The sequence below is a fragment of the Coturnix japonica genome, chromosome 13 (genome assembly GCF_001577835.2).
Source record: "Coturnix japonica isolate 7356 chromosome 13, Coturnix japonica 2.1, whole genome shotgun sequence".
NCBI classification, from domain to species: Eukaryota; Metazoa; Chordata; class Aves; order Galliformes; family Phasianidae; genus Coturnix; species Coturnix japonica.
Genome location: NC_029528.1, coordinates 15602087 through 15629873, shown reverse-complemented (window position 1 = coordinate 15629873; position 27787 = coordinate 15602087). Strand labels below are relative to the sequence as shown.

The window sequence follows — 27787 nt, the reverse complement described above, 5'->3', positions numbered from 1 at the left end:
GGAGAAGCAGTTTTAACACTCACTGCAGAACAGAAAAGTGAAAACAACTAGATGAAAAAAAAAATAGTTAATGGTTAAAAGCATCATAGAACAAAAACGCTACGAAAACAATATACAGAAAAAGATAAAAGACTTCTGGAACAAATAAAAGAGACCATGCTGTGCAAGTCATTTTAGAGGTACTTAGTTTAACTTTTGAAATTATATATATGTGTGTGTGTGTGTGTGTGTGTGTGTGTATGTCTTAAATACTAACAGGAGAGTATGAATAGCTCCTAGTAATAAAACATTTTAATTTCATGGCTGTGGAACAAAAACTGTAAATCACAAGTTGTTTAGGAAAAACAAGTTGCATGAAAAGCAAAGGTAATGCAGAAATGGATCCTGCCAAATAATAAAATATAGGGAACGTACTGAAATTAACTGCCACAAATATAAGCAGCAGCTAAAATTTTTCACCTAAGGGATCAATAGTTAATAAGAATTTCGCTTTTTAGACCAAGCGGAATACACAAGCTTCTCAAGTTTTCCTACCTCTTTTTACACCCGTATAAGAATCTCAATTTTTTGAATCCTCTTTCTGCACTACAGGCACATAAGCTCTGGCATTAAGTCTGAAACCCAAGATTTTCTCCACAAGATGTAGCAGAAGCCTTACCAAATCAGCACCAGCTTGAAGCAACACATCCGCAACATCGGTATGGCCATTTTCACACGCATATGTCAATGCTGTATCTCCCGTTGCTGTGGTGGCATGAACGTTAGCTCCTAGAAACATAACGTTATTTTTTTCTTACTGGACATCACCTTACCAAGCATTTCAGACAAAGACTAAAATCAAGGTGCTATTTATCCATGACAGCAGCTAAATCCCAATGGCCAACAGCTTCCACAGCCTACAAGCATCACACTTAACAGTTAAAAAATTGCTCTCACTGTGAAAATACTATGAGAAGATGGGACAAGCCAAGGCTTAAAACAGACTTGACTGACAGTCTAAGCACTCAAACCTATATGTTTACTTGCTCCTAATTCTTCCCCTACAGCACTAGAAATGTCACTTCTACCTATGAATTCTGAATCCAGATGGTTGTCCAGGCTATCCGTCTGACAGATAGTTGCATGCCAAGGAAAGCCACATTTAATGCTTATTCAGTGAAACACATTTATGTTGCAGATTGTATACTTCTACAAATTTCATTCCTTCCCTGCTCTTTAAAATAATTTTCTTTAAAACCATTTTAGTGAAATAATTAAATTAGCTTCATGTACTTCTACCTGAAAATTATCTTATGCACTGGTCTCCTAAAAAGGTGAATGCTATCACCCAATTTCTTAATTATTTAGAGGTATTTAGAAACTAACTAATGCCAAAACAAGGCTCCTCTATTAACTTCTACACTATTGGAGCGTATGGGAAATTGGCAATAAAAGCCTGAAGCTCTGATTAATCAGCTGAGGCAAATTTTGGGTCAGCTGTGGGAGCACAGGTGAGGATAATTCAGCTGTGCTCCCAGAAGGGGTGGAGATGACTCCACCTCCTCAAGGCCCCATTTAAGGGCTGACCACCACTGAAGCAGCATCTCTTTGAGATTGCTTCAGTGTTTTCCAGCAGACTGAAGGCCTCTATTGGGTGAGTCTTTCCTTTAAATAACCTTTTGGATACTTATCACCACCTCTCTTGTACAATCTTCGCATTATTGTCACTATACATCAGTGTACATGGTGTAAGTGCAGTGTAAGCAGAGCTTCAAGAGAGCTAGCAATTGGTGTCACCTGCTGGTATCACTGCAAAAAGAGACACGTTACTTTTTAGAATTACAAACTCAGCAAATTTTATGCTTATTCTTAGAAAAGAGTGATTGAATACATTACTTGCCATTACAAGGAAGATTCTGAAATAACAGCTCCTTTTACTTCTTGTTTTAATTATTGCACTTTAGCCTCTACCAGCTTTAAACTGATAGCATCATTTTGTTCCCATAAAACTCACATAAGATTAAAATTTTACAGCATTTTATAATGAAGAAGTTTAGCGCATTCCAGAAATCTGCCTTTTGTGCTCTTTATCAAGGCGCAATTTCAAATGCACTGCTTATTCAAAGAGATTATTTGCATGTTGAAAGTTTGGCACAGTCAACACAGGAGTAGCATATAAAAACAAGCATTTATATTAAAATTTTGCCCTAAATACTAGGAACAATTTTCCTAATAAGCATTGGTATTTCTTATAAATGCAACATTAACCACTGTTCCGTAAGGCATGTTCCTCTTAACAGTATCAGGCAATGCTAAGGAGGAACATATCATTGACTAGAATCATTTGAGTTGGAAGGGATCCTTAAAGGTCATCTGGTTCAACACCTCTGCAGTGAACGAGGGCACTCACAAGTCTTTCAGGTGCTTAGAGCCCCAACCAGCCTGACCTCAAATGTCCCCAAGGATAGAGCATCCACCATGTCTCTGAACAACCTGTTCAAGCGCTTCACAGCTCTTATTTGAAAAACATTTTTTTTAATTTTTAATAAATACCCAGTCGAAATCTCCCCTCTTATAGTTTAAAACTATTTTTCCCTTGCCCTACCACAACAGACCCTTCTAAGGAGTCCAAAAGGCCACACTCACATCTCCCAGAACCCTTTTCTCTTCTCCAGACTGAACATCCTGAACTCTCATCCTGTCCTCACAGGGAAAGTTGCATTGTTGTTTGTTCTTTTAAATCTCTGTGGATAGCTTTATGCTACATTACCTGCCATTAAGCCAAAGCATCTTCTAAATCATATAGATCATCTATTCCACAATGTCTGTGAGCTAAAGATTTGTATTGGACACATACCTGCTGCCAGCAAGTATTTCACCAGTTCAAGATGACCCTCTTGAGCAGCTTCCATCAAAGGTGTTGAACAACCAAGTTCTATATCAGCTCCTGCCTTAATGAGGAAGTCAGCTACTTCAGAAAACCCACCACAGCATGCCAGAGTAAGAGCTGTCTCCTGCGTTTCTTCAGTCTGCGCATTTATATTTGCCCCTGGGAAACAAAACAGCTGTTATTCTAACTGACCAGAGACAGGGTAGAAAGGTGAATGCTCATTACCTCTGCAGCTTAGGTGTTCTAGCTTTGCTCTGCAGTAACAGCAACAAGCAGTGATAACCACGTACTGAGTAAGAGGAATTTGTGCAGAACACTTAGCAGGGAACAGTCAACACCACATGCTTTATAATGAATGCTAAAGAAACAACAGTGCTCTCACCTTGTGCCAGTAATAATGCCACCATTTCCTCATGGCCTTCACGTGCAGCTTCCATTAAAGGAGTATAGCCTTCATCATTGACTTCCTCCAGGTTAGCTCCCCTTTCTATCAGGAGAGCTGCTAACTCCACATGTCCACCACAAGCAGCCAGAGTGAGGGGAGATTCAAATGAATCTGCAGGCATATTCACTTGAGCACCACTGTCTAAAAGTAAGCGTGCTACTTCCACATGTCCATCCTACAAAACAGAGACAAAACTCAGAAACTAGCAAAAGCCATTTAATGCAGTAATTGCAACTACCATTGCATTAGGTCTGAAAATGATTTTGAGGAGTCTTATTTATGATAGTTCAGTTTATGACAATTACTATAACATTTGGATTAAACTGATATTTAGATTTTCACCTACACTTATTTTACATTTAAATGGACGACAAGAGAGCTAGATTTTTTTTTCTCCTCTTTCTTTCTTGGGTAGAGATGGGGAAGTGTTGTGAGGTAAGGGATTCTTAAATACCCAGAAAAATACCCATGGTGTCAAAGTAACATAGATAACAAACAAGTTCCACAAATAAACACACCACATGACTAAACCTTAAAACAAGCAGCAGAAAAAAAGATTTTTCTCTCTATAGTTGATTCATTGCTTCTACAGACAAAAAAAAATAAAAATTAAAAAAAAAATAAAAAATTGAACTGTCAGTTTCTGTATCCTAGAAAGATACCTGCATGAGAACTGAAGTGGGTTACATCTAGGTAGTTTAAAAGGAGAGAGAAAGATTGAAATAAAACTTAAAGACAGAGAAAAGTACCCTGCGGTGAACTGATCTTTGCTACAAAACAAAGAGATTTAAGACTGCCATATTAGTCTGTTTGAGACTTACCAATCAAAAGAAACAAATGTAGTTGTTAGATTCTCAAGAAACTATTATTAAACTCCTCAAAGTTCCTTGGAAGAGCCCCAAAACCAAAAATGTATGTTTTAAAGGCATGGTTTGTAAAAACCCACAATACCTTTGAGAACAGGTAAATGCAAATAAGTTTTGGCATCTGGAAACAAGAAACATCCTTATGTTTTTTTCTCTCATATTATTAATATATATATTTTCCTCTCCCGTTTATTAAAACGGGATCCAAACTTTTGGAACACAGAAAAGAAATTGCTAAACTGAAACTGATTATGAACTACACTGCTAAAAGTCCCTAGTAATGAAAACAGGGCTCAGTGAGATACAGGAGTCCTCTGAATAGACCCTAAAAACATTTCAAACTAGATCTTTCTCAAGCATACACAAGTAACAGGATAACTTAAGGACAAAAAAGGGAACTCCAAAGTGAGAAATTGAATTGAGGCATGCCGCTTGTGTATCTCAGAGATACTTGCTGCCTTGCAGATGCTTAGGTAGTAAGTGCATCACCTTGATCACTCTATTTACCATCCAAAGAAATGAGATTCTTCTGGAAGGAAAAAAAAAATTTGTCAGACAGATCTGATGATTTTGCAATGCTCACAAAGCTCTGTGTCCTGACACAGTGGTTCTCCTGGGATTTGGCCTCCGATCAGTATTATTTCTTCAAACTAGCTCCCAACACCTGCTGGTAGGTTTTCCTACAGAAGTATGAAAATACTTCTTCTCAATGAAAACCAAGAAAAGGGCCAATTTCAGCAGTAAAAAGTATATGTATTTATACTGTTTTCTTGGAAGGAAACTGAAATGAACTTGGACTACACTAACAGGCAAAAGAGATATTAGAACATGTCTCTGCCCAAAGTTAAACACAGATTTGTTCAGGCTAGGGCACAAACACCTTGGCAGAATTGTAAAGTGAAGTTCCTATGTATAACTACTCCCAGTTCTCAAAACTAATGAACTTATCCATTAAAAACAGTAACCTCAGGTGAACTCCTACTTCCCCATTCTGATCTCATCAGAATTGTCAGTCAGTAATTCAAACCACTAAGACAGTGATAGAAAGGGGGGAAAGGAGGATATCAAAGAGGCAGCTCCTGACAGTGCTTGCCTTTATTAAGTCAACCATGAAGCAGGTAGTACGCAATATGACATTAACAGCAACCTAAGGATAGGCTGCTGTTCTCAGAGAAGCTGCCCAAAAGCAAGCAACAAACCCCTCTAACTAAAGATATTACCTTAGGTGTAGCACACCAACTTTATAAGAACACAGTACCCCAACAAAGGCACATACAATATAACTGCTGGACAAAAAACAGTCACACCAGTTCCCTGTATTTCTTTACAGAATACACGGCTAAAAACCTGTGAAGACTGGCATAAATTACAATAATTTGCCAGAATGGCTCCCTTCTCTACAAGTGTAGCCAGAAGACAACAACAAGGAAAAAACTTAATCACTAATTCTTGCAATTAGGATTTCAAAGGGTCAGTTTCCTCCCTACTGCTTTTAAGATTAAATACATGTACTGTGATGCAAACTGGTCTGAAAAACTCAAAAATTACAACACAGCCATCCACACAACTTATCTTGCAAGAGTGACTACTCATAGCCCACAAGTCAACCCACTGTTTAGACTATCACGATGAAAGTAAAGTGAGCATGTTGAAATGCTGCAGTCTCCTTCAGGTGACACCCAGTGCATTATCAGCAGAAGACTTCAACACAAGACATTATAACCTGATCTTTGTCACTGGCCTCATCCTCACAGCTGCAGTAGAACAGTTGATCCTACTGCTCTCAGAAGACTACTGGAATACTGCACTTTCCTCTAAAGGTTGTGGCCTACTCAAGGTAATTTTTTTTTCCTCCATTTTCTATGCTACCTATGAAAGCAAGGAACTAAGAACTGAATTAATTTTCTCCCATTTTCTTTAATTTAGAAAACAAAAACTCACGGCACCAGTTACAGAAATCTAGAATAAACTCTGTCTACGCACAATACACTTGACTCCTGTACTGGCAAAGGGATAATTGCAACACCTTCAGTTCAGTGCACTTCTAGAAGGCATACACCATGATGATCTCTGATGTCTAATTTATAAAGACAAAGACAGGAAACTAGGGGGGTTGGTCTGGAGTTGATCTCCCTTTGAGTGGTCCCTTTGAGTCCCAATGGTTCTATGAGTCCATGGCTACAGCAGAAACTGAAACACTCACTTGCAGACCCAAACCCTAATTGTTATCAACAGCTCATTTCATTTATTTTATCATCTCTTCTATTTCTCTCTCACTGAAGAAGAAGCAGCAGAAAAGATAAAGGCTATTTACCATGCAGGCCTCCATTAGCGCTGTGTGCATCTCATCTGTTTTATGTTCTTGATCAGCTCCAGCTTCAAGCAAAAAACGAACCATATCTAAATGGCCTTCAAATGAAACAGGTAAAAATAAGTAAGCATTTAACTGCAAAAACCTTTAGTACTACAGACAATATGTTAACGAAATCATTTAGATTTTCATAGCTTACTATTAGAAACTCAGAAGTTACAAGTCATAAGTCCACTCTAAGTTTTACAACAAGCAAAGGAGAACGGTCAGCCATAAGACTGTTTTTTTCAATGACATCAACTATGAAATTAAAATAGGCCTCTAATTTATACAGTAGGAACATTTCCTTGTGACTTTAACTTATAACAGTCTGTGTAGTTCCTTATTCAACAGAATACTGACATATCATTTAAGCAAAGCAGCATTAGTTTTGGAAGGGGAACTACCTATCTTCAAAAATAGGCCCATGTGGATCTGAGCTTCAAGCCTTTTATTCATAGCTCTTGGGAATATTTCTGAAAATTTGAGGAACACAGTATGATAAAATGTACATATATGCAATATATTTTTAAAAACTTCTATTGAACTTTAGCGAAACATGTTTTTAACTCAAATCTATTGTGGCTTCTGTTGTTCTAGAATGTGTCCCTTACAAGTTATACATTTCATCATCCCAATAGGTAGATAAATCTTATCCTTCAAAGCCAGATTTTGCTTTACACAAATTCATAAAAAAGCAATGAAGCTTAATTGTCTTGCGAAAGATGACACAGGAAATCCCCAGTCAGCGAAGATGTTGCATCACATCACTCCTACTAATTTACAATGAAAGAAAGAGAAAAATTCCTTTAAACATATCCAAAAGTGCTCTTACTGAAAATTCTCATTAAGAACAACTATATGCTGGAGAATATCCATGACAGAGTCAGATCCAAGCCTTCTGATGGACTACAAATAACTTTCATCCTCCTATTCTGTCTGCAGAGGCAAAATGTAAACTACTTTGACAAGAATCTGCATGCTTACAGCTTCTATCAGGGGAAAACAGTTGATGAAAATGTTATGTATGGTTTTTAATTTATTTTCCTACAAAGGAAAATAATTTGGTTGGTAGTCCATTGGATAACTCTGGCACTAAGATATTTTACGTAGAAACTTTGAACTGCAAAATAAGTCCATAAGAGGTCATAATACATAATTCAAAAACATCCTCCAAAATTTACACTACAGAAAGAGTATTCCATACTAATACTAGCATTTTACCCCCACCAATTATTACATAAAAAGCCTATCTAACAGCATTTTCCTAACAACTAACTGAGATGTTTTCAAAACTTGCTGGTAGTTGGTGAGGAGAATCTGAATGAAACGGTGAATGCAGTAGTGGAAGGAGAGAAAGTGGTGCTGCATCAAAGCACAAGTTTGGACATAGCCATTCACAAGGTTTCAGCTCCAGCATGCCGCATATGTCCACCACATTTGAATACAAGCAGACCACTACACCAAGGAAGAATATTTCCTGACATCAATTTTAAACAGTTAAGAAAGTACCGGACCAAAAGTTTGGCTGGAAGTTAAAGCTAGATAAAACCCAGAAATAAATTTCATCAACAAAAACACAAAACAACATACGAGACAATACCTTTGTAGCATGCAAGTGTAAGTGCACTTTCTTTGAACTCGTTGGAGTGAGTATTGATTCCTGCACCATATTCCAGCAATACTCTTGCAACCTCAACATGACCTGCACTGGCTGCTTCCATTAAGGGGGTATGCCCATTCTCATTATGGTCTTCTATATTAGCACCTGCTTTCAATAGCACCTTCACTATGTCAACAAAGCCCCCAGCACAAGCATAAGTGAGCGCTGTGTTCCCTGCAGAGAAGAAGAAGTTACATGTAAGTCCTCTCCACTTCCCACTCCTGATACATAAAATGAAGTTAGACGAAAAAATGAAAGTTTAAAAATGAAGTTTAAAACTCTGATTCTGAAAATGACAATCACAGTGGCTCACATTTTAAATTTTACTGTCAATTCTAAGAAAAGTTTCACTTAATACAACTAAATATCAAGAAAAAAAAAAGAATGCTACCTACTTAAAAAAAAAATTAATTCCATCTTAAAAATAATCAAAACGCAGGTTAATACTCTCAGCAAGGTTAGTCAGGTTGTGGTCAAGCATCAGCAATGTGGACAACACTCAATGCTTAAAGAACTGTTATACTTTGGTAAAATGCAACAGACCAAAGTAACTGGTCTTGATCAGACATATCCAATAAGAAGCCTGTGGGACAGCTCTGGATTGTACAAATGAGAAAAACTGAACTTGATGCATCTTTCTGGTCATTTAATACCACAGTAGACTTCTGAGGAACAGTGCTTTCCACTACAGTTAACATTAAAAGCCATCATTGGAGCCTCATCTGACTATTATTAACCACGTTCAGTATGTATGTAGCCTACTCTTAGTCACTCCTGTTGTGTGTACTTTAAGCAAAAATATCAGCAAAAACACTCATGATCAGAACAGCAACACTTGGTTTATGCTCTAGTTTTGTTCATTTTTTCAGTTCCTGCTTTCCAGTTACCTGTTGAAGACTGAGCATTGACATCTGCACAATGAACGAGGAGAAGTTTAACAATATCTACATAGCCCCCGCTGGCAGCTGCCATTAAGGGAGTTATGTCTCCTTTATTCCCTCGATCTTCAACATTTGCATGCATTGCTAGTAGCACCTAAAGAAAAGAAGTTCACTATTAGAATGAATAAATTCCAGCAGTGACATTTTGATTCTAGTTCAGTGGAGCTTAACTATGACTCTCCAGTCAGTCATGACATCCCCTTACATTAAAATACCCACAGCAGTAAAACACAACAGTACTCCTCAGGATCACATATAATTATCCACCTGTACTGTGCTCTGCTTGAGGTAACACTATTTTTCTACATTTACTCATTATTAAGTTACATTTATTAAGTACATTTATTCAACATTAAGTTACAGCACAGTACTGACATTTTCAAATGTCACAGAGCAATTCACTAACCAAAATGACAGCAGATAAGATCTAAGTTTGCATTAATGACTACAGCCCACATTAGGTCAAGCTCACAGGTAAACAGTTGTCCCCCATGCAGCTGTCAGCACAATAAACATGAACCCGGTCACTTTCTGAGAATTGTCACTTAAACCGAAATTAAACCAAAAGGACACATTCTGCTCTTGAATACACACATATAAAAGCCAGATATCAACCCAAACTAATTCAATGCTGATAGCATTTTATATTAAAAAGACGACCAATAGCTGCATGCTCACATTAAGCTGTCTTAACTATTATGCCTTTTGAATTATAAAATCTGTTTCAATCATGACAGTTAAGGTGTTCAGCTATCAAAGAAATCCCTTCAACAATGTTTCACAAAGGTTTAGTTGCAACTGTATTTGTTACTTACTTGTGCCAATTCGTAATATCCAGCTGAACAGGCCAAGCAAAGGAGACTCTCCCCTTCTTCAGTATGTTCATTTACACTTCTTCCTTCATCCAGCAGCTTCCGGACAGCATTTACATCCCCATCTGAGCATGCTTCTGCCAAACTGCGACTGGAAAAATCATTTAAGGCAGAATAAGTACAAGAAAGAGATGCAATAAGGGGCAGCTTTCTTATGCATGGAAGAAGTCCTAAGAATTCAAGACATATTCTAAGAAAATATAGCTTGCAGTTGCTTTTTTTTTTTTTTTTTTTTTTAAACAGAGAAAAATACACATATACACTATTTTCACTGTTGAAATGGAAATAAAGACCTCACATTTACATTAGCTCTTGTTCACATTTACAAGCTACATACAGAGAAGAGTGCTCAAAACTAGGTAATGTTCAGTGTGTGCAGAACACAAAGGTAAACAGATACGTAGGACAAATTCTCAATTCTACAGCCATGGGAACTGAATGTTGTCCTCATTAATTATTGCCTATGAAGAATTACCAGGTATATAGCTTCTTTCTCTCCCAGGTTCCTTGAGCAAGATTCCTGGGCAAACTGCTACCCTTTAAGTGTTTGTACTAAAAGCTGGAAGATAATATGAACTAGATTCCTTAGTTTCCATCAAAACATAAAGCAGTAAACAGATCTACCATCAATTCTTCTATGTGTTTTCAAAAAACAGAAATTGACCACCTAGCACACAGGAAGAGAAGAATGTCCTCTGACCAACCAAGTAACACTTCTGAAGCCAATTACCTGATACAGCAGTAATTAAACCTCCAGTTTATCTGCTAGTACAGCACATACATTACTGAGGACTAACTGTAAAAACTGAATTTGAAATGAGAAATATCAACTTACATTCCAGCACTCAGAAACCAAAGAGAAATCAATACATACTTGTCCACTTGCCCTGCATTGTGACTGTTCTCTGCCCTCATCCGTGTCAGTGCAGCAGCAGCTTCATCCAACGCGCAACTGACCGAAGAAGTCAGTCTGCGAAGCACCTCAGGATCTGCGAATGCTTTACCATCGGCAGTGGACAATTTACCAATTCCTTCAGTGCACGTTCGTTCAGTGAGGTTAGTATGAAAGTCACACAAAAAAAATGCAAAGACACTATTTTAGATTTCAGCCACATGCACTATTAGTCAAAAATCATTTGCAAACATGCCAGAAAATCAGCTATGTAACACTAGCAGTTAACACTTGTCTACTACCTGAACGTTTTTAACTGTATTAAATAGCAATTAAACTGTTTCCAGCTGGCAATTTAAACACCCATCCAAAACTCTCAACTCATACCTTTGAAGAATAAAGCATGAATTAAAAATCTTTAAGGGGACTAAAGACAAGCCCAGGGGTCAAACCCACACACAGGTTTGGAAAGCAGGCACTATTCCACAGTTATGGCTTTAGATTATCTACATGTGAAGAGTTTTCTACTTCGCACATGCAACTCCACTCAAAACAAAGTGGACTTGCTTCCAACACATTATTTCTAAAAGCAAGATTAAAAAATATATATAAAAAAACAAAAAATAGCTTGAATTTCCACTAATTTAGTATTCTAAACTGCACACCTCCAGATACAAATATGAAACAAAATCTTCAATTTTTAAAGAACGTCTATTATACCATTACACTACAGAGTAGAACCACAGACTCAGTGAACTTTGGTAACAAGTCATTTGTTTTAGACATTTTCTTGGCTACAAGACTAAATCTGAAGGGCAATACAGAATATCAATTACCATAAGCAGCTATTTATCTCACTCATTTACACGGCTGATATAAAGTTACGGTAGAGCTGCACAGTTTACTCCACACAGGTTTTATTACACACAGCCCCTCACAGACTGAAACACAGTGAAGAACTGAAGTTCAGCTCACTTTATCATTTAAACACCACTACAATTGCCACTGCAGCACATGTAGAGCCCAGATTTGCCTACACTAATGTGAAAATAGTGTAAATGGAAAAGCAGGGATATTGAACAAAAAACATTTTCATGTGAAAGAGAAAGAAAACAGTTTCTGGTTTATAGAACTGTTCCCTTCACCAGTGATGAATCAGAAACTTTTCAATTCCTTAGCGATTAAATAGAGTCAAATTAGAAATAAAACTCTTTGGGGGGTTGGGAGGGGGAAGGAGAAGAGAACGCATCTTACATCTCAGAAGACCAGCAATTTGGGAATTTGGGATGCACAAGACTGATTTACACTATGGCTCCCACAAGCCAGATTGATACAGTGTAAATACCGACATCACACTTCGAAAGTTTCAAACACTGTCTCCAGAAGAAGTGCTTCCCCACTCTGAAAGTATTCAATTATTTTCCAAGGAACCAATACTTGCCAAAGTCTGGCATCCTGAAAACAGCTTGTAACAGCACAGGAGACACTTTGTCACATAACCCACATCATTGTTAAAGAGCTGCTAAGTGTTGGCTTAGAGCACTGCTACTCCAGGTTGCTGGAAAAGAACCCCTCCCCTGCCAGCATGAAAGACACCAAGACCAGGTGCAACAAGCACACCAACATGGCACTGCCAGCGCATCTCCCTAGAGCATACTGCCCAAGGAAAGGAAGGGAATTACTAACTTACAGCCCAGCAGCAACAGCACACCTAGGACTATTATAACCAAATCTGACTGCCTCATTGAGCAAAATGAAAGTGGAAGGAGAGAAAATGATCCCCAAGCAAAGGCCTCAAGGAGTGTCTGCATTCAAGGATCAGCACAACGGTTCTATTTTGAAGGCTTTCATGAAGGGAACTGAACACCTCTGCTGGCAGCAAAGAACCTGAGAAATAAGAACTCTGGTAAGAAAAAAAGAAAAAGTTACCTGGATATCTGAAACTGAACTGGACAGACAAATCATTCCAGTAGTACAGCTATCAAGACAGAATTAACCTCTCTGCATCAAAGGGAAAAAGGATGAGAGAGTTGCTGAAGAAATATACAACCAGGTGACCCTAGTGCAAGGGATTGACTGCCTTGATCTTGTAGGCTAACTACACTTGCCTTAGATCTACTTGCTGCCTAAGAGGAGCAGCTGCTGGATCTAATCAGGATGAGATACAGACAAGCATAACCTTCACTTGGTTATTGTCTCTTTGAAGCATTCATGCACAGGATTTCTGAAACTAAGAAAAATACATCACAGCACAGATCTAAGTCTTTGTGTCCTATGAAGACAAATGGAACTCAGAAAACTGCAGAGCTCCTGCTCCAAGGTATTTGCTTCCATCTGAGACAACCAGCGAGATTCCAGAAGAGCCACCAACTCACAGGTTGGTGGGCTCCTTCCAGCTGCTTAACACACACTGACAGCTCACTTCACACTGTCCCACTTTGCAGGAAACAAACAAACAAACAAACAGTGATATAATCACACCAAGGACTTCCACAGTGTAAGCTGAAGAAGCCATTTATTTACATCACCAGCTGGGGCTCAACAACCCAGGTGACATTCTTTGGTGCTGATACCTTTTTTTTTTTGGTTTGTTTGCAAACCAAAATGTTAACATGGTTGTCTGCCCTCAAATCAGCCATCATCACAGCACAAGATCCTGACTACTTTTTTTACACATGCTAAAGCTAATCAACAGCTACCCAAAACATCAGAGTAGGTGTATTAGGCTGGACACAACAAAAGGGGACAGCTGGATACTGCTACTCAGACACCCATTCATTTACTTCCCTTTTACATGTTTATAGTACCATCTAAATAATTGCTTAGGTTTTACTATACTGTGATTTACGATGACTATGCTGTAATGCTCAGTCATCTGATCTCCAATTTACTTGTTTTTGAGTTCACTTAATAGCTATTTGTTCTTGTGTCATTCACCCAGGTGTTTAAAACATCTCATGCAATAATCAGATCTTCTAGGGCCTCCCACCCTTGAGAACTAAAAGTATTCTCCAGAGGACTACTCCACATTTGTGACCATTTACGTGCAAGATTAACTCAACTTCCCATGTTAATAGTCTCCCTAGCCCTACACTGAGTCACAAGAATTGATAAGGATCCTAAGAAAAATGGCTAAACCTACAGTGTTTGACATTCACAGCTTTCTGTAATAACAGCACGTATTCAAGAATGCCGACCATCAGAGATGTTGTGCAACACCTTATTCTTTTTCCAGTTTGTTAACTGCCTTCTTTTCATGCCTTGTATTTTCAGTGCTCACTGAAAGATAACTTTCTTCTTCAAGGCAAGTGTCATTCCTGTCCCCAAACTCTAAGATCAACTCAAGTGAATAAATACTTAACCCATACCACAAAGCCATGATAGCTCAAAATAATGCATCAGTAAGATTCTAGCATCTAGCAAAGACAAACGTATTTAAGGTATAGAATCTTCCATTCACCATTTGATCCCCTCTTGCAAGCTCTAGATTTGGGAGAAATTCCTATTTGAAGAGACTTCAGCAGCAAGAAACCATTCTCATTTCCTCACAGCAAAAAGCATTCTTTCATACAGAACTTGATATAAGACTTATGCGTAAGCATAAGCTTTCCCAACATTCTCCTGAGATGATGAAAAAAGTTCAGCACTTTTGCTTGAAACCAATCATGTGACAAGGTAAACGCATCTTTTTGACATGACATTGTGGGTGAGCAGAACACCACTAGCACAGTCAAATCTCAATTTAGAAATCAACTAATACAGACTGAATTTTTACTGTCTTATAGGGTACCTGCAAACAAAATAGATGGGGGGGAAAAAAAAAAATCAATTTAAGTTTTTAACTGATCACCCCCACATGTGCAACCAAAGCTGGCCACAAAGCTTCCTAATGTTTCAGTTCTTCACACTGCTGTAGCAGAGGATTAACAGCTTTTTGTAGTATCCTAACTTTAATAGAAACATTGCTTCATAGCAGTGCCTCTATCCAGGTAAATGTTTCAAGCTTCTTCAGGGAAGGAGCGTGTATTCCACACATATTCTGAGCAGATCCAAGGACGTTAGCTGAATGTGGCATTTTCAGGATGCATTTGACCAGCTGTGCCTGCCCAGCTGCTCCATCAGACCCAAGGCAGCCTGTGGCCAGCCAGCACAGAGTAATAGCAAGCAGAGTAACAGCAAGCAGTCCTCCAGCAGGTCTCTCTGGAAGAGCTGGTCTTCTGCAGTGTACCCTGCACAACTGTCAGACTCCATCACGTGCTCCACAATCCCATACAACTACAGAACATCTTCAAATTTTCTCAAGCACAATACTTTCATAGAACAGTCTTCCCCACAAATAGTACCAGCAAACACAGGACAAAAGGATAACAAGCTTACGCACCAGAGGCACTCCAACTGACAGTAGAAAGACTCTGCTTAGCTCTAAGCCTTTGCTACCTTCCAAATGGTAAAAAAAAAAAAAAAAAAAAAAACCAAACCAAAAAACTAAAGAACTCTCAAATAGCCAGACTGACTCAAGAGTTCCAGTGACATAAGTTGCTTCTACGGGTGCAAAAGAGTTCCTCGGTACAATGCAAAGGAAACTTGAAGTTGTGCCTAACTTGGAAAAAATCAGACAATGACAGCGCTACTAATAAAGTCCCAGCATGTCTGAGACACGCTCTCTAAAATCACAAGAGGTTTGTAAAAGTAGACAGATTTGACTTGACTGGGGAAGAAGGAAGAGCAGGAGTAGGTGGAAGAAAACCCCCATCTGGCAGGAAAAAAGAGAACATCTCAATTGTAACCACAGACAGAGAGTAAACATTTTTATTACCTAGCAGTGAAATATTTAGACCACAGCTAACAAAGTCATAGAAGCTTTACACTCCTCCCAGCCCTTTCCTGAAAAACACCCCTGAGAAATAGTTGTGTTTCTTAGAAGTTTCTCATTTAAGACAACCCTCCTGCAAATAAGGATTCAATGCTTTTCTGCCTCAAGTTGTCTGCCAGAATAACAAGTTAAATGAATGTGAACTCCAAGGTGAACGTGGCTACTAAGTGCCCTAGCAAACAACGGAAGAGAGAAAACTATGTAGCTGGAAACTGAAGGATTCCTGCCTGATGGTGACAGCAAATAGCCACTGGGTCACCTCAGCTACCATCATCCTGTGATGGTCATTCAGAACGTCCAAACAGTTAGATTTCCTAATAAAATGAAGTAAAAAGAAACAACTTTTTCATCCTTCAAGGTTTTCCTTGTTTTACCTCTATCAAAGAAGCATTAATTCAGATCCAAGGTGACAAGGTACCAGACACAATCTTTGATGCTTTCGATTCATTATCAGAACCCAGACATCCAGACATGCTCACAACAGATCTGAATGTGCATAAAATCATACTGATCAAGCAACCAAATGTACTTGCTTCCTATACATGTAGTTAATACAGAAGCAACATGTGCTATTCCTACATTAGTCAGAGATCTACTTTATAAACCATTTTCTGTACTTCCCAGATGCAAATTTCACACCTGAATATTTTACAGATAGATGCTCATACAGAAGAAGCATTCTCTCCTCCAAAAGGTGTTTTTTCCCCCACAGTTGGAGCTCTGCTACATGTGCTCCTGCAAAGCATCACAATTCCTTCAGTGCTGCTGAAGCAAATAACACAACATGCAGCTGCACATGAACTGCAGATGCTGCTTTGGCAGTGCAGAGGTGGATGCTACAGCAGCAAGCACAGAAAGCAGAAATGTCGCACAGAACACATGGCTTTCACCCATCTAACTGTAGGTAAGTGCCTTGTCAGGTAGGTATTCACCCCTCAGATCACCTGTTTTTCAGAGAAGTAGCTACTATTAGTAGAAAAGCAATAACACACTAAGAAAACCTTCCCAAGTAAACAGTAGTTCAATGACTAAGTGGCTTAAGGAAAGCAAACCAACACAAAGCCCGAAGACTTTTTATTATTTTATTACTTAAGTATCAAAAAGCAATTTTATTTCCACCAACAAATAAGCAATAATAAGAGCATGCTTGTTCTAGATTGGTCTGGAGTATTCAATTTGGTTTTTCTTTTTAAAAATATTTAAATCTTAGGTACTCATTAGATATTGAACCAATCTCACACCTATGAAATACCAATCAAGGCAAAAACTATTTGGTAAATGGTGAAAGCTATTACACAGGAATTCTCAGACAGAAAGACAGAAATTCTTACTCTCTATTGACTACCAATAACTAGACTTCAATTGACATGTAACTGCTAGCTTTTAACATTGATCCCACAGCATCCCTGCTGGCCAAAGCATCTGCTCAACAAACACACCGAACAGGCAACAAGACAGAAGGCAAGAAACAAGCATTTTCTTCAGTCCCAAGACTTTTTCATAGCATCATAGAATCACCAAGGCTGGAAAAGACCTAAAAGATCATCCAGTCCAACCGTTTGAAGGGAAAAAAAAATAAAAAAAGAAACAAACAAACAAAAAAAACCAAAGTGTCTCTGAAAAGCCCAACTTTGGAAGTTAAACTCGACCTTTTCTATGTGCAGCACTTGAAGATTTCTACAAAAGATGTTCTTTAAAAATCTGTATTTAAGCTTTAGATTCCAAGCCAAATCAAAGGTACATAGAGATTTGAATCTGGGCTTCGAGAAAGAGAAAGATGTGTTTACATATTATAACTTAAGAGCAAAAGTAGACCAGCGAAAAACATAACCTCCAAAAACTGACAGTAAGAAGCGCAATACAAAGGAATGAGAAAAAAAAAGCTGGTCTAACTCTGGGGCAGTGGGAACCCGACTTGACTACAACTGCTGAAAGCCACAAAGCAGATTACCCCCCCCTAACCCCGCAATGTCACACTGTAAAGGTCTAATGTTTTACTAAGCATCCCTACTGGAATATTTAGAGAAAAAAGTTTCTGAATTCTCGTTGTGGTTTTGCACTTTCTGTTGTCGGTATTTCGTATCAGAATATCATACAGAACAGTGGCGTTTAAAGGGCTTATGTCCCGGTTCCGTGTTACCGGAGGGGCGGCATCCCCAGAGGATTTGGCGAGCAGAGGAGGCGGGTTGGGACTCCGGACCGGACCCGGAGCAAAGCGCGTGCTGCCCTCGCACTGTCGTGGTTCGACACGTACTTTGTGTGCTCTCGTCTCTTCATTTTGTTTCATTTAGTTACATTTAGTCAATTCCCGTTCCTCCTCAGATCGTTGCCATTGTGTTTTCTCTTTGTTAAAACGATCTGCTCGCTCTCTGCCCTTCCCCCTCTCCCGGGGCCGGCCGGGTCGCCCGGCAAACGCCTTTTTTATTTTATGTTTTTTCCTTCCCTCCTTTGTCTCTCCTTTTTTCTTTTCCCGGGGCCTGTGCCCCCCTGTCACGGACTGACACCTAGGGATAACCCCGAGACACTGCTATAGAAAACTCATAGTACCTCGCCAGCTTTCCTTCAGAACACAAACTGGCTTTAGTTAGCGCAGAAGCATTTACAAACTCCTACTTTACTACGGACATGAATTTGCTCTGGAGTAAACAGGAGATACTGTGTATTAAATAGGAGGTTTTCACTTCCTATTTGAATTTTTTTTTAATGGCCGCTTGCTGTTTATTTGTTTGGGTCTGTTTGTTTATTGTTTGTTTTTCCCCACCCTGAACATTAAAACCTGCAGCACACCAAGAAGATCTGCCATGGCAACAACAGCTGCCACCAACTCCCGGCTGCCTGCAGCCTCTTCCATACCGAGCCTTCTCTTCCCGGCTCAGCTGCCTCCTTGCAAGGTCCAGCAACACCTTTTTTGGGACCATGCACCAGCGAGTATGGAAGGACATTCATGTACACAAACACATTTCTGGCTGTACCATACTTGACAATAACACTGTGATTAGCTAAGAGAATACACCAACTGCAAGCTGCATTGTCTGCGTGGCTTTGTTCAGCTTTAAATGGACAGAGGCCAAAAGGCAGACTCAGCACATCTGTCCCAGAGCCAAGCAGTCACCTGCCCACACCCCTGCAACCATGAGCTCAGCCAGGTCCTGACAGAGCACAGCTCTAAAAGAGCACACGGGAGCTGCTATCAGCTCCTGAGCATCCCAGCTAGAATCAGGGCAGATAGGCTCCAAATTCAGAAATCTGGGCAACAGTTTTAACAAATTTGTACTTTGAGACACCACACACTGAGGAAAGAAAAACAAATTACTTCAGAGTACATTACAAGCACTTTAAAGCCCCAAATCATTCTCGGGGAATTTATTTTGATTGCAACACTTACCATACCCACCTGTATTGCTGTAAAAGCAGCAACTTCATTAATGACCCAGAAGCAACATCCATCATAACCTCTAGAAGCCAAGTCTCAAATTCTCTACTTCAAGTCAGCATTTGGTTTTGTTGAACTTCATCCCACTGGCCTCAGCCCAGCCATCAGCCTGTCTGGATCCCTCTGTAGAGCCTTCCTACCTCCCCCCAGGCAGACCAACACCTCCTGCCAACTTGGGATCATCTGCAAACTTAATGAGGGCACACTCCATGCCCATCAATAAAAATATAGAACAGGACAGGCACCGGTACTGGAGAACACCAGCTGTAACCAGACCAAAACAAACATTTGATTAACCGTTCATAAAATCTCCCTTCTATCAATGACATACGGCCTTTCAGTGTATTGTCATTAAATACACTCTGTACAACAAAACATTCTGCAAATATGATCACCAGGAATGCCAGAGTAGATTACAAAGTATAAGATAGTCACAGTCTGGATAGTACTGCCTTTGGAAAGAACCCAAGCAACCTGCTTTACCAGGACCCGCATTCAAGACAGAACACATCCTTCAACTACTCTGAATGCATTAGGAAAAAAGCCTCATTAAGATGAGTTTGAAGGTTCACGAGACCATACAACTATGCAGTATTGCTATCCACTGTCCTTATTTACTAGTTGTAAAACTGAAGATGACCAAAATTTGTGTTTCACTGTATTGCATCAACTTATGGACAGCAACCAGAAAACATTAACCACTTGCCTCAGCAGACCCCAGCTCTCCAACACTAGCTGCAAAATCTAACACTTAGGCCTAAGCTTTCAGCCATACAAGGCCCAGTGTAAGCTTTTCCCCACAGCAAAGCCTGAACAGGGCATTTCCACCTGATTAGTGAAGGAAAGGCACACATGAGATATTAATTCAGTACAGACTGAAATCCAGTTCACATGCCAAGGAAGACTGTCAATAGAGCACTGGCTCTTTTCTCCTGCCCCAACTGTCTGGTCTTACCCTACCACCACACCCTGTTGAGGAGAAGTTAAAATCTTGGAATCATTTCTGTCAAAGAAAAGAATCCCCAAAACATTGCTAAATTACCATATTTGATCTGAGAACTGTTTGATACCTAGAAGCATCAGTTTAAGTGTTAAAACGAAACTATTCTTCGCAACAAAATCCAGCTTAAAAAGAACCGTGTAAGTGAGAAGTCCATACACTTCAGAACACTTTACAAGTATGGAAGTTAATTCTTCAAAAGCAGGATTAGACTCACCTTTTTCTAATCCTAATGACTAAGATTAGAAAAAAAGTATTTCCATCATGCAAAACCTTAGCAAAATATAACATTAATAATTACATGCACAAAACTCAGTTTATCCAACTTATTCAAAAGCACAACACATCTGTAGGTTTCACATACCATAAATTCCTTCCCATTCTGAATCTTTAAATGGTGAAGAAAGAAAATGAGCAAGTCACTGTAATGTGCCAGTATCTCAAAAGGCAAAAGTATTCCAGTTACAAAACACTGTTGATTTGAATAGTAGCATAGCTCTGACTTCTACAGAAGTTCCTAGAATGAAACTAACTGATGAAAGTTGTTTTGCTTATTTGATACATATACTATGTTCGTATAACACAAGTGTTTCCAACTGAGCAAATTGAAGTAAAAAGGTTTCCTTGGTTTAAAAACAACCATTCAGTAAAAACAGTGGCTCAAACTAAGGTGAGATTTTTGCTGTGCTGAGAAGTCCGAACATTCATATTTGTCAATGACACAGTTCAATAAAAAAGGCTTAATCTTTGCTCCAGTTCCAGCACTCCTCTCTTAGATTCCCCTAATAGTAACACCCCCCTGCCTTTTTTTTTTTTTTAAATCAATAAAACTGAAATAAATCCAGAAAGATATTCACTACATTCTACAAGCATGTATTTGCAGTCATTAAATTGATAAACATGAATGAATCTTCCATGTCTCCCAATCTGCAGCTTCTACAGCTTGGGGTGGAACATGGATAACTCAATAGACATTAAGCTTCTAACGTACAAGATGCACACCTCCATTTAAAACCACAGGTAAGTTACTCATCAACTCCAGAAAAGAAACACCAGGTTCAATTATAAATATTTCACAATAAATATGATCAGAGAATGTACCCCCCTCAGTCTCCAACACTTCCCAAAGTGACACAGATGCAGGATGAAAGCAGGCCATGAATCTTTTAAATCTCTCTTTTGGACCACAGCACACTCTCCCATAGTGATGGAACACAAATGCGTTTAGTTACATTCAAGTCCTCTAATGCTGGAGGAAAAGTTTTTTTCTTCTTTATGCCCATTTTATTGGAAAAAGTGATGTTAGTGAATGATGAATGATTTTGTTCACATCACAAAAAAGCAGTTTGGGTTGACAGTATAGCTAGTGGGTATACAGATACATATAGACACTGGAAAGCATTCAATTATACAATTGCTGAATCTCACTCTACCCTTTTGGTTTATCCTAAAGCAGGCAGATTTTGTCCAGGCCCATTCACATTTTGACCTGCATTCTGAATTTCCACTAATTTGGCGATTACTTCCACTTTTTGCTGTCCCCAGTTCTAGAACATACAACCTGCTTCCCTCAGCCTCCCTCCCTTTCATCCTACTGGCTTTTCAAATGGAAGCTTCAGGCTCCCATTTTCCAAATCAACTACTAAGGTTGTACAGAACTACAGCATGTGTGAGGCTGCTGGGGACCTCTGGGTCTATGTGGCCCAGCCATGCCCCAGCAGAGCCATCCAGAGCCAGGTGTCCAGCACTGCATCCATTCAGCTTCAGAAATCTCCCAGGAGGAGACCCCATGGTATCTCTGGTCTCTGTGCCAGCACTCTGCCACTGCTGGAACAACAGTGCTGCCTGACAGTCAGAGGCTGCGTTGCAGTGTGCGCCCACTGCCTCCTGTAAAGGCACACCTGTCGTATTAAGGAATACTTGTGGGGGGAAAAAAAAAAAATAAAAGAAAAAAACAGATTTCTCTTTGACGATTTATTTAAATAGAATTACACTACATTTTATCTCCCGAAGTCTGAAGCACACTAAGATGTCATTTACATGAGAGTCTCTAGTCACCTTTAGTCATATCCAGACATCCTTTTTTTCCATTGAAATACAACTCAGCTCCTGTTTGAGCATAAGGATGGGCTACTTACATCTCTTACATTAAGCAAACCTTTGTCTGAAGATGGTCCCTCTCCAAATTATTCTTCCTTGCAAGCTGCTCTGTAACTAATAGTAGGATTTCTGAAGAAGTCAATCACTAAATCAAGGAACGGTTGGGTTGGAAAGGTCCCCAAGCCCCACCCCGCCACAGGTTGTCTGTTCCCTCCCCAGCTCAGGCTGCCCAGGGCCTATCTATGGCCTGAGACACCTCCAGGGATGGGGCACCACAGCCAACTCCTACCTTCTAAGTTAAATCTCCACTTTCTAGATCAAAACCATTCTCTCCTGTTCTATCGCTGTCTGTCCATGTAAAAAGTCTTTCTCCATCCTGATTATAAGCTCCCTGCACACACTGGAAGGCCACAATGAGGTCTCCCCAAAACCTTTTCTTCTCCAGGCTGAAGAAGTCCAGCTTCCTCAAACTTTTTCCATAGGAGAGACATTTCCATCACCTTCATGGCCTCCACTGGATTTGCATACAAGCCATTTTCCAACACAAGCCTATTAGAAACCCTGAGCAAACCATGTACTCACAAGTCCTACATCAGAAGCACCAGTATACCTGCAGCCAGAATCCCAGTGCCATCCCAGCATGAAAAGTATGCACCAAGTGGACACCAAGAAGCTGGTGAGGGGCAGTTCGTTTTGTTTCCTTGAATACAATTAGTTCAGTCCTGATAACTTACAGGAATAGAAAGCACTCTACACTAGGAAAAAAAAATATATATATATGTATACATACATATACACTGACCAGACACAAACCAGCTTTTACCTATCAAATATTCCACAACGCTTATTTTGGGGATTAGTTTGCCCTTCTAAGAAAACATGCCTAGGGACCACTGAATCTACCAAAAACAAGAGCTTTGTTCCTTCTAAGGTACCAGGATGGATTAAAGAGGGTAAAGGACTCCTACACCAGTGTTAAACCCATTCATTCACAGCAGAGAGTGTTCATCCCTCCAGCTGCCAACTATCATCTCTAAAAAAAATTTTTAAAAGAAACATAATATACAATCTTATTGAAAGTCCACAAAAGAAGCATAATTCTTTAGAGCTGAAATATTATTTTAAGAGATCAACACTGCCCTAATTAGCAGTGGAGCTGAATGTTTCAGAACATGATTCTAGCATCAGAATACAAAGAATCAGTTTAATTACAGTCTGAAAAACTGAAGCATCTCCAAGCAGTGATCTCTTTCCATAGGTTCACTTCATCTATAAATCCCTTCCTTGCTACTAACAGTCAAAACTACAGATATGCAGGAACCCTTGGCTTGTTTAGAAGAGTTTCCCAAACAATTCGATTCAGCTGCTTTTCCTGAAAATGAAAACAACTAATGTATAACTTTAGAACAGTAAGGTCTCTCTGACTTCAAAATTTAAAGCTTGTTCACTGAGTTTGTTTCTCAACATTTTTTTCTTTAAAAATAGATTTTCATTAATGAAGTGCCTATGCTTTGCTTAAGGAGATTACAAAATGTCATTGTTGAAATTGAAGGTAATGAATCAGGTTTCAGGAGGCACTTGCAAATGTAAGGAATTTAACTGCTGTTGGCCTGCATGCATTCGTGTGTGTGTGCACGCATTTGCTATTTTGTTTTAACAAAGGGGAATCGGACATAGCTCTCACACTATAAATTGTTGTTAAAGCTGTTGCCACTCATAATATGTGTTTTCAGATGTTAAATCATCTTGAAAAGAGAAACTGAAGAAATAAACTAAGCTATTAGGATAGATAAATATAATTTATAGAAACACTTTTAGGTAGTTCAACTAAACGCAAGACCTCTACATCTCCATGCATAGGCTTAATCAGTTCTCAAATCAAAACAGCTACAAAAACCACTCACAAGTTGTAGTAAGAAGGATGGAATGTTTGGGAAAAAAAATAAAAAATAAAAAAAAACCCAACTCCTGTGCAGGTGACTTGAAAAAGAATAATTCATCTGGCTGCAGTCTCTGCTTACTTCCCACAATTAACAACCAACGTTCATGTGAGATCTGAGCATTAAGGAAATCTGGAAGAATAAGCAGAACTAGTTTTGCAAGTCAAACTTAAGATCCTAAGGACACAGTCATGAACCCAGCTATCTGAAAAACACTCAAATCTGAGACACTGTATGCATGACCACCTGTTGTCCCTGTTGTAAGTTAAGATCAAGCCTCACACAGGAGAGAGGAATCGCAGCAATGAAGGCCAAAGATCCTGGAAACAATATCAGTCAAATTCTAACTAAATTACCTGTTCTAGCAGCAGTGCTGTCATCTACTTTTTGCAAGCTATACTTATGGCTGGGAAATAAAATATGACTAAAATGTGACTAAAGTGACAAGAGAAATTGCCTTCTCTGTCAAATTGCAAACCAATACAAAAATCACAGCAGTAGACTGTTTTGTTCGTTGTGCCCTAAACACTTAGAGCTTGGAAGGGTATTTTCAGCCATATCACCCAGATCAGCGTGAACCCCTGTAAAAACATCTAAGACATCTCCCAGAAGCACGAGCTTATTTTCTAGTCACTTTCAATGTACAGCTTTTATCAATAAGATACTAGGCTCTCAGTGTTTTCTTTCAATATTTTTAGTGTTCAGATATTTTCAGTGTTCAAATTCACAGTGGTACAGACAAGAAATCCTTAATTGGTGAACTTCTTCATGAGTGCTTTTGGTCTTTCAACCTCACACACTCATCAACTGATCAACTGGCATGAATTTTGTTCTCTCTATTTGAGAAGGAGCCTACAAAAAGCCCTCCAACAAGTTTACTCCTCTATTCCACACCAAGTATTATGGGAAATCAAAGCATGGAACTCTCAGATTAAAAATGAATCACCAAATCCCATGGACAAGCAGCAAACTGCTACCTATAAACCTGAAGGAAGCACAGTCACAGACATAATAAAAAGCAATGATACATTCTATATATCTCAAAAAATGATGTAACCTTAGAGTAAAATGTGAGGGTAGTTGAGATATGCGTTTACAACACTAGCCATCAGCTATCTCCACTGACAATGTATAAAGCTAGCAATAGGCTTTAGGACACATCAGCCACCTGATGAGGCACCTGAGAGGAACCCAAGAGAAACTGCAACTGAATTTCATTAAATGAAAAATGGGATCCATTACACAAATATTCTTGAGTGTCCAGAAAATCCCAGATATATTCCATCTTCTCTGCAAAGCAAAGTTTGAGCCACAACAGCTACACCCAGTTTAATTAATTTTAGAGGTCCGCCTTTAATTAAGGTGATGTAATTTTCTGCTGACAAAAAGGTATACAACGCTTTTTTTACATTCCAAATGCAAGCAAGTGACTTGCTCCCTTTGTTTCCTCAGCCTGAAGTTCTTCTTTAAGACTGTAGATAGCTTTACACCTAAACACTCACAAATAAATACTACTATAACTATTTCCTAAGGCTGGTCAAAACATTCTGAATATATACGCATAACAATCAAATGGGATTTGTTTCAAAGCAGTAAGACTTGTTTGAAAAGGGAGTTTTTACAACTTTTTGTCCTTCCATTTTTGAAAGACAAGTAATTTCCAATTTCACTGCAAATATCTGTGACACAAAATTTGGAAAGACTTCATTAGTCAAACTTTACCATGGAAGTAACAAATGTGGCACTGTTTTTATCGAATTTGGTTCAGTAAAGAGAACATTAAATTTGTATTTTTCAAAATCCATATCTCAGAACTACAGAATCAAAACAGATTTTTGTGAAACTCAAACAGTAACTACTATTTCATCTGTGAATTTCTAAAGTAATTCATTAATAACTATATACTGACCAAAGCAGCACAAAGAAAGATACTACTTCTAGCAAGTCTGTTTCTTTCCCTTCTCTCCTGTAACCCTCCCTTGAGCACACATGTAATCTCACCTGGTCAGTGAAATTCCACTTAATTCAAACGAACCTTTCTAACCTTATGCATACAGGAACAGTGAACCAAGAAACCCTCAGCACCTGTAAGAATGATTAGCTTATTGTTACGCTCTGCTTTGCACCATCACATTAAGTTTCTGGACTTCAGTAGGGCCATAATGTACATGTTGCCAGACCTGTGTGCAAGGTAGTTTCAGAAAAAAATAAAATACTACACAAATAAAGTACCTGCTGCCTCCAGTAAGGCTTCTAGTCTTGCTTGTGTTTCTGGATCCACAGCTCTCAAGTCCGCACCTTCTGCAGCGCTCGATAAGAACAACTCTGATGTGGTTTTAAGTACAGGGTTATCGAGATCTTCTTGGTCCAAAATAAATGATTCAACCTGTTTGACAAGTTAGATAAACAGTTTTACCATTTTTGACATTTTATAATAAAGCTAGAAAACACGAAACATATAAAGGAATTGAACTACAATATCATAATACTGTAAATGTACAGATTATTAGATAGAACCTTAGAAGTTACGTGGTAAACTCACTAGAAAGGTAGATGAAATGCTAAAATAAAAACTCTGCATGAAAAACAGCTTATCCTAAAAATAATAACTGACAAGAGCTGAAACTACAGCAAACCAAATCAAATTAAACACTGAAAATAAACATTAAGGGTGTCTGCACAGTTAACCACCAGAAGAACACCTGGTGGCACCTTTGTCACCAGTAGCGCACTTTGTTATTACAGAAAACAGCCATCAGTAATGACTTCAGTACAGCTGAGCCTTCCTGAAAGCCAGGGATGGACCCAATGATTTCTCAAAATACCTTTCAATTTTCTTTTAAAATATAAAGATAAAATATTTCAACTAATGTAGCATAAGGACTTTCTTTGTTCTGAGTAGAAACAAGATAGTCAACGACAATTCAAACCAGAACAATTGTTTCCACACCAGCACTTAATATTACCCCAGTCATCAGAGTTTCCTAGACCAGATCAGATGCGCAGAACAATTAAGCAAGCAGGTACTCCAACGAAGCAGCAATAATGCCATCCCACTGCTGGCCCACGTGATCTCAAAATACAAGCTCATGGAATTACTCAACATAACACACTGTAGTTTTAGGGCAGCTTGTCAGTGTAAACAAGGAGGATACCTGACTCATACTCTAATGAGAGTAGAACTACGTTTCAGAATCTGTCTCAAGTGCAAACAAAACTCCTTCTATTTTCAGCAATATTTTAAAATGCAAACATGGACACCATTTCATAATTACCCATCTAGTACTATTGATGCCTTTGGTGTCCCTCAGAAATAAGAGATACATGTTGCTGTTCTTTCTCACTTCACATCCCAATCCCACCTTCCTTTCTCTGTTTTCCCTTAATTCTTCCCAATATCCCTTTCATACCAGCAGTAAGCTCCCACCACATTCAGTGCTATCACACATCAAATCAGGCCCAATAAAAGGCTCAGTAAAATGCCCTATTGTATGAAGGATGCTCGTGAGTCTGGAGAGCTATATATAGCATCGCTATTCAAGA

General features: G+C 38.9%; 1 protein-coding gene across 20 annotated transcripts in view; it reads right to left on the bottom strand.

Moving 5' to 3' along the window:
- The window catches only part of LOC107320384 (ankyrin repeat and KH domain-containing protein 1), a 97435-nt gene that overhangs the window by 55965 nt on the left and 13683 nt on the right, over nucleotides 1-27787 (bottom strand). For 19 of the 20 annotated variants that reach the window (XM_015876170.2, XM_015876164.2, XM_015876167.2 and 16 more), the window contains exons 2-10: nucleotides 26477-26630; nucleotides 10881-11037; nucleotides 9950-10097; nucleotides 9081-9228; nucleotides 8134-8367; nucleotides 6495-6589; nucleotides 3252-3489; nucleotides 2837-3028; nucleotides 659-768 (exon numbers count right to left, since the gene is read on the bottom strand). In XM_015876170.2, coding sequence (XP_015731656.1) covers nucleotides 659-768; nucleotides 2837-3028; nucleotides 3252-3489; nucleotides 6495-6589; nucleotides 8134-8367; nucleotides 9081-9228; nucleotides 9950-10097; nucleotides 10881-11037; nucleotides 26477-26630 — 1476 coding nt within the window. The remainder of the gene's footprint in view (nucleotides 1-658; nucleotides 769-2836; nucleotides 3029-3251; nucleotides 3490-6494; nucleotides 6590-8133; nucleotides 8368-9080; nucleotides 9229-9949; nucleotides 10098-10880; nucleotides 11038-26476; nucleotides 26631-27787) is intronic. The other variant, XM_015876184.2, reaches the window with a different exon arrangement.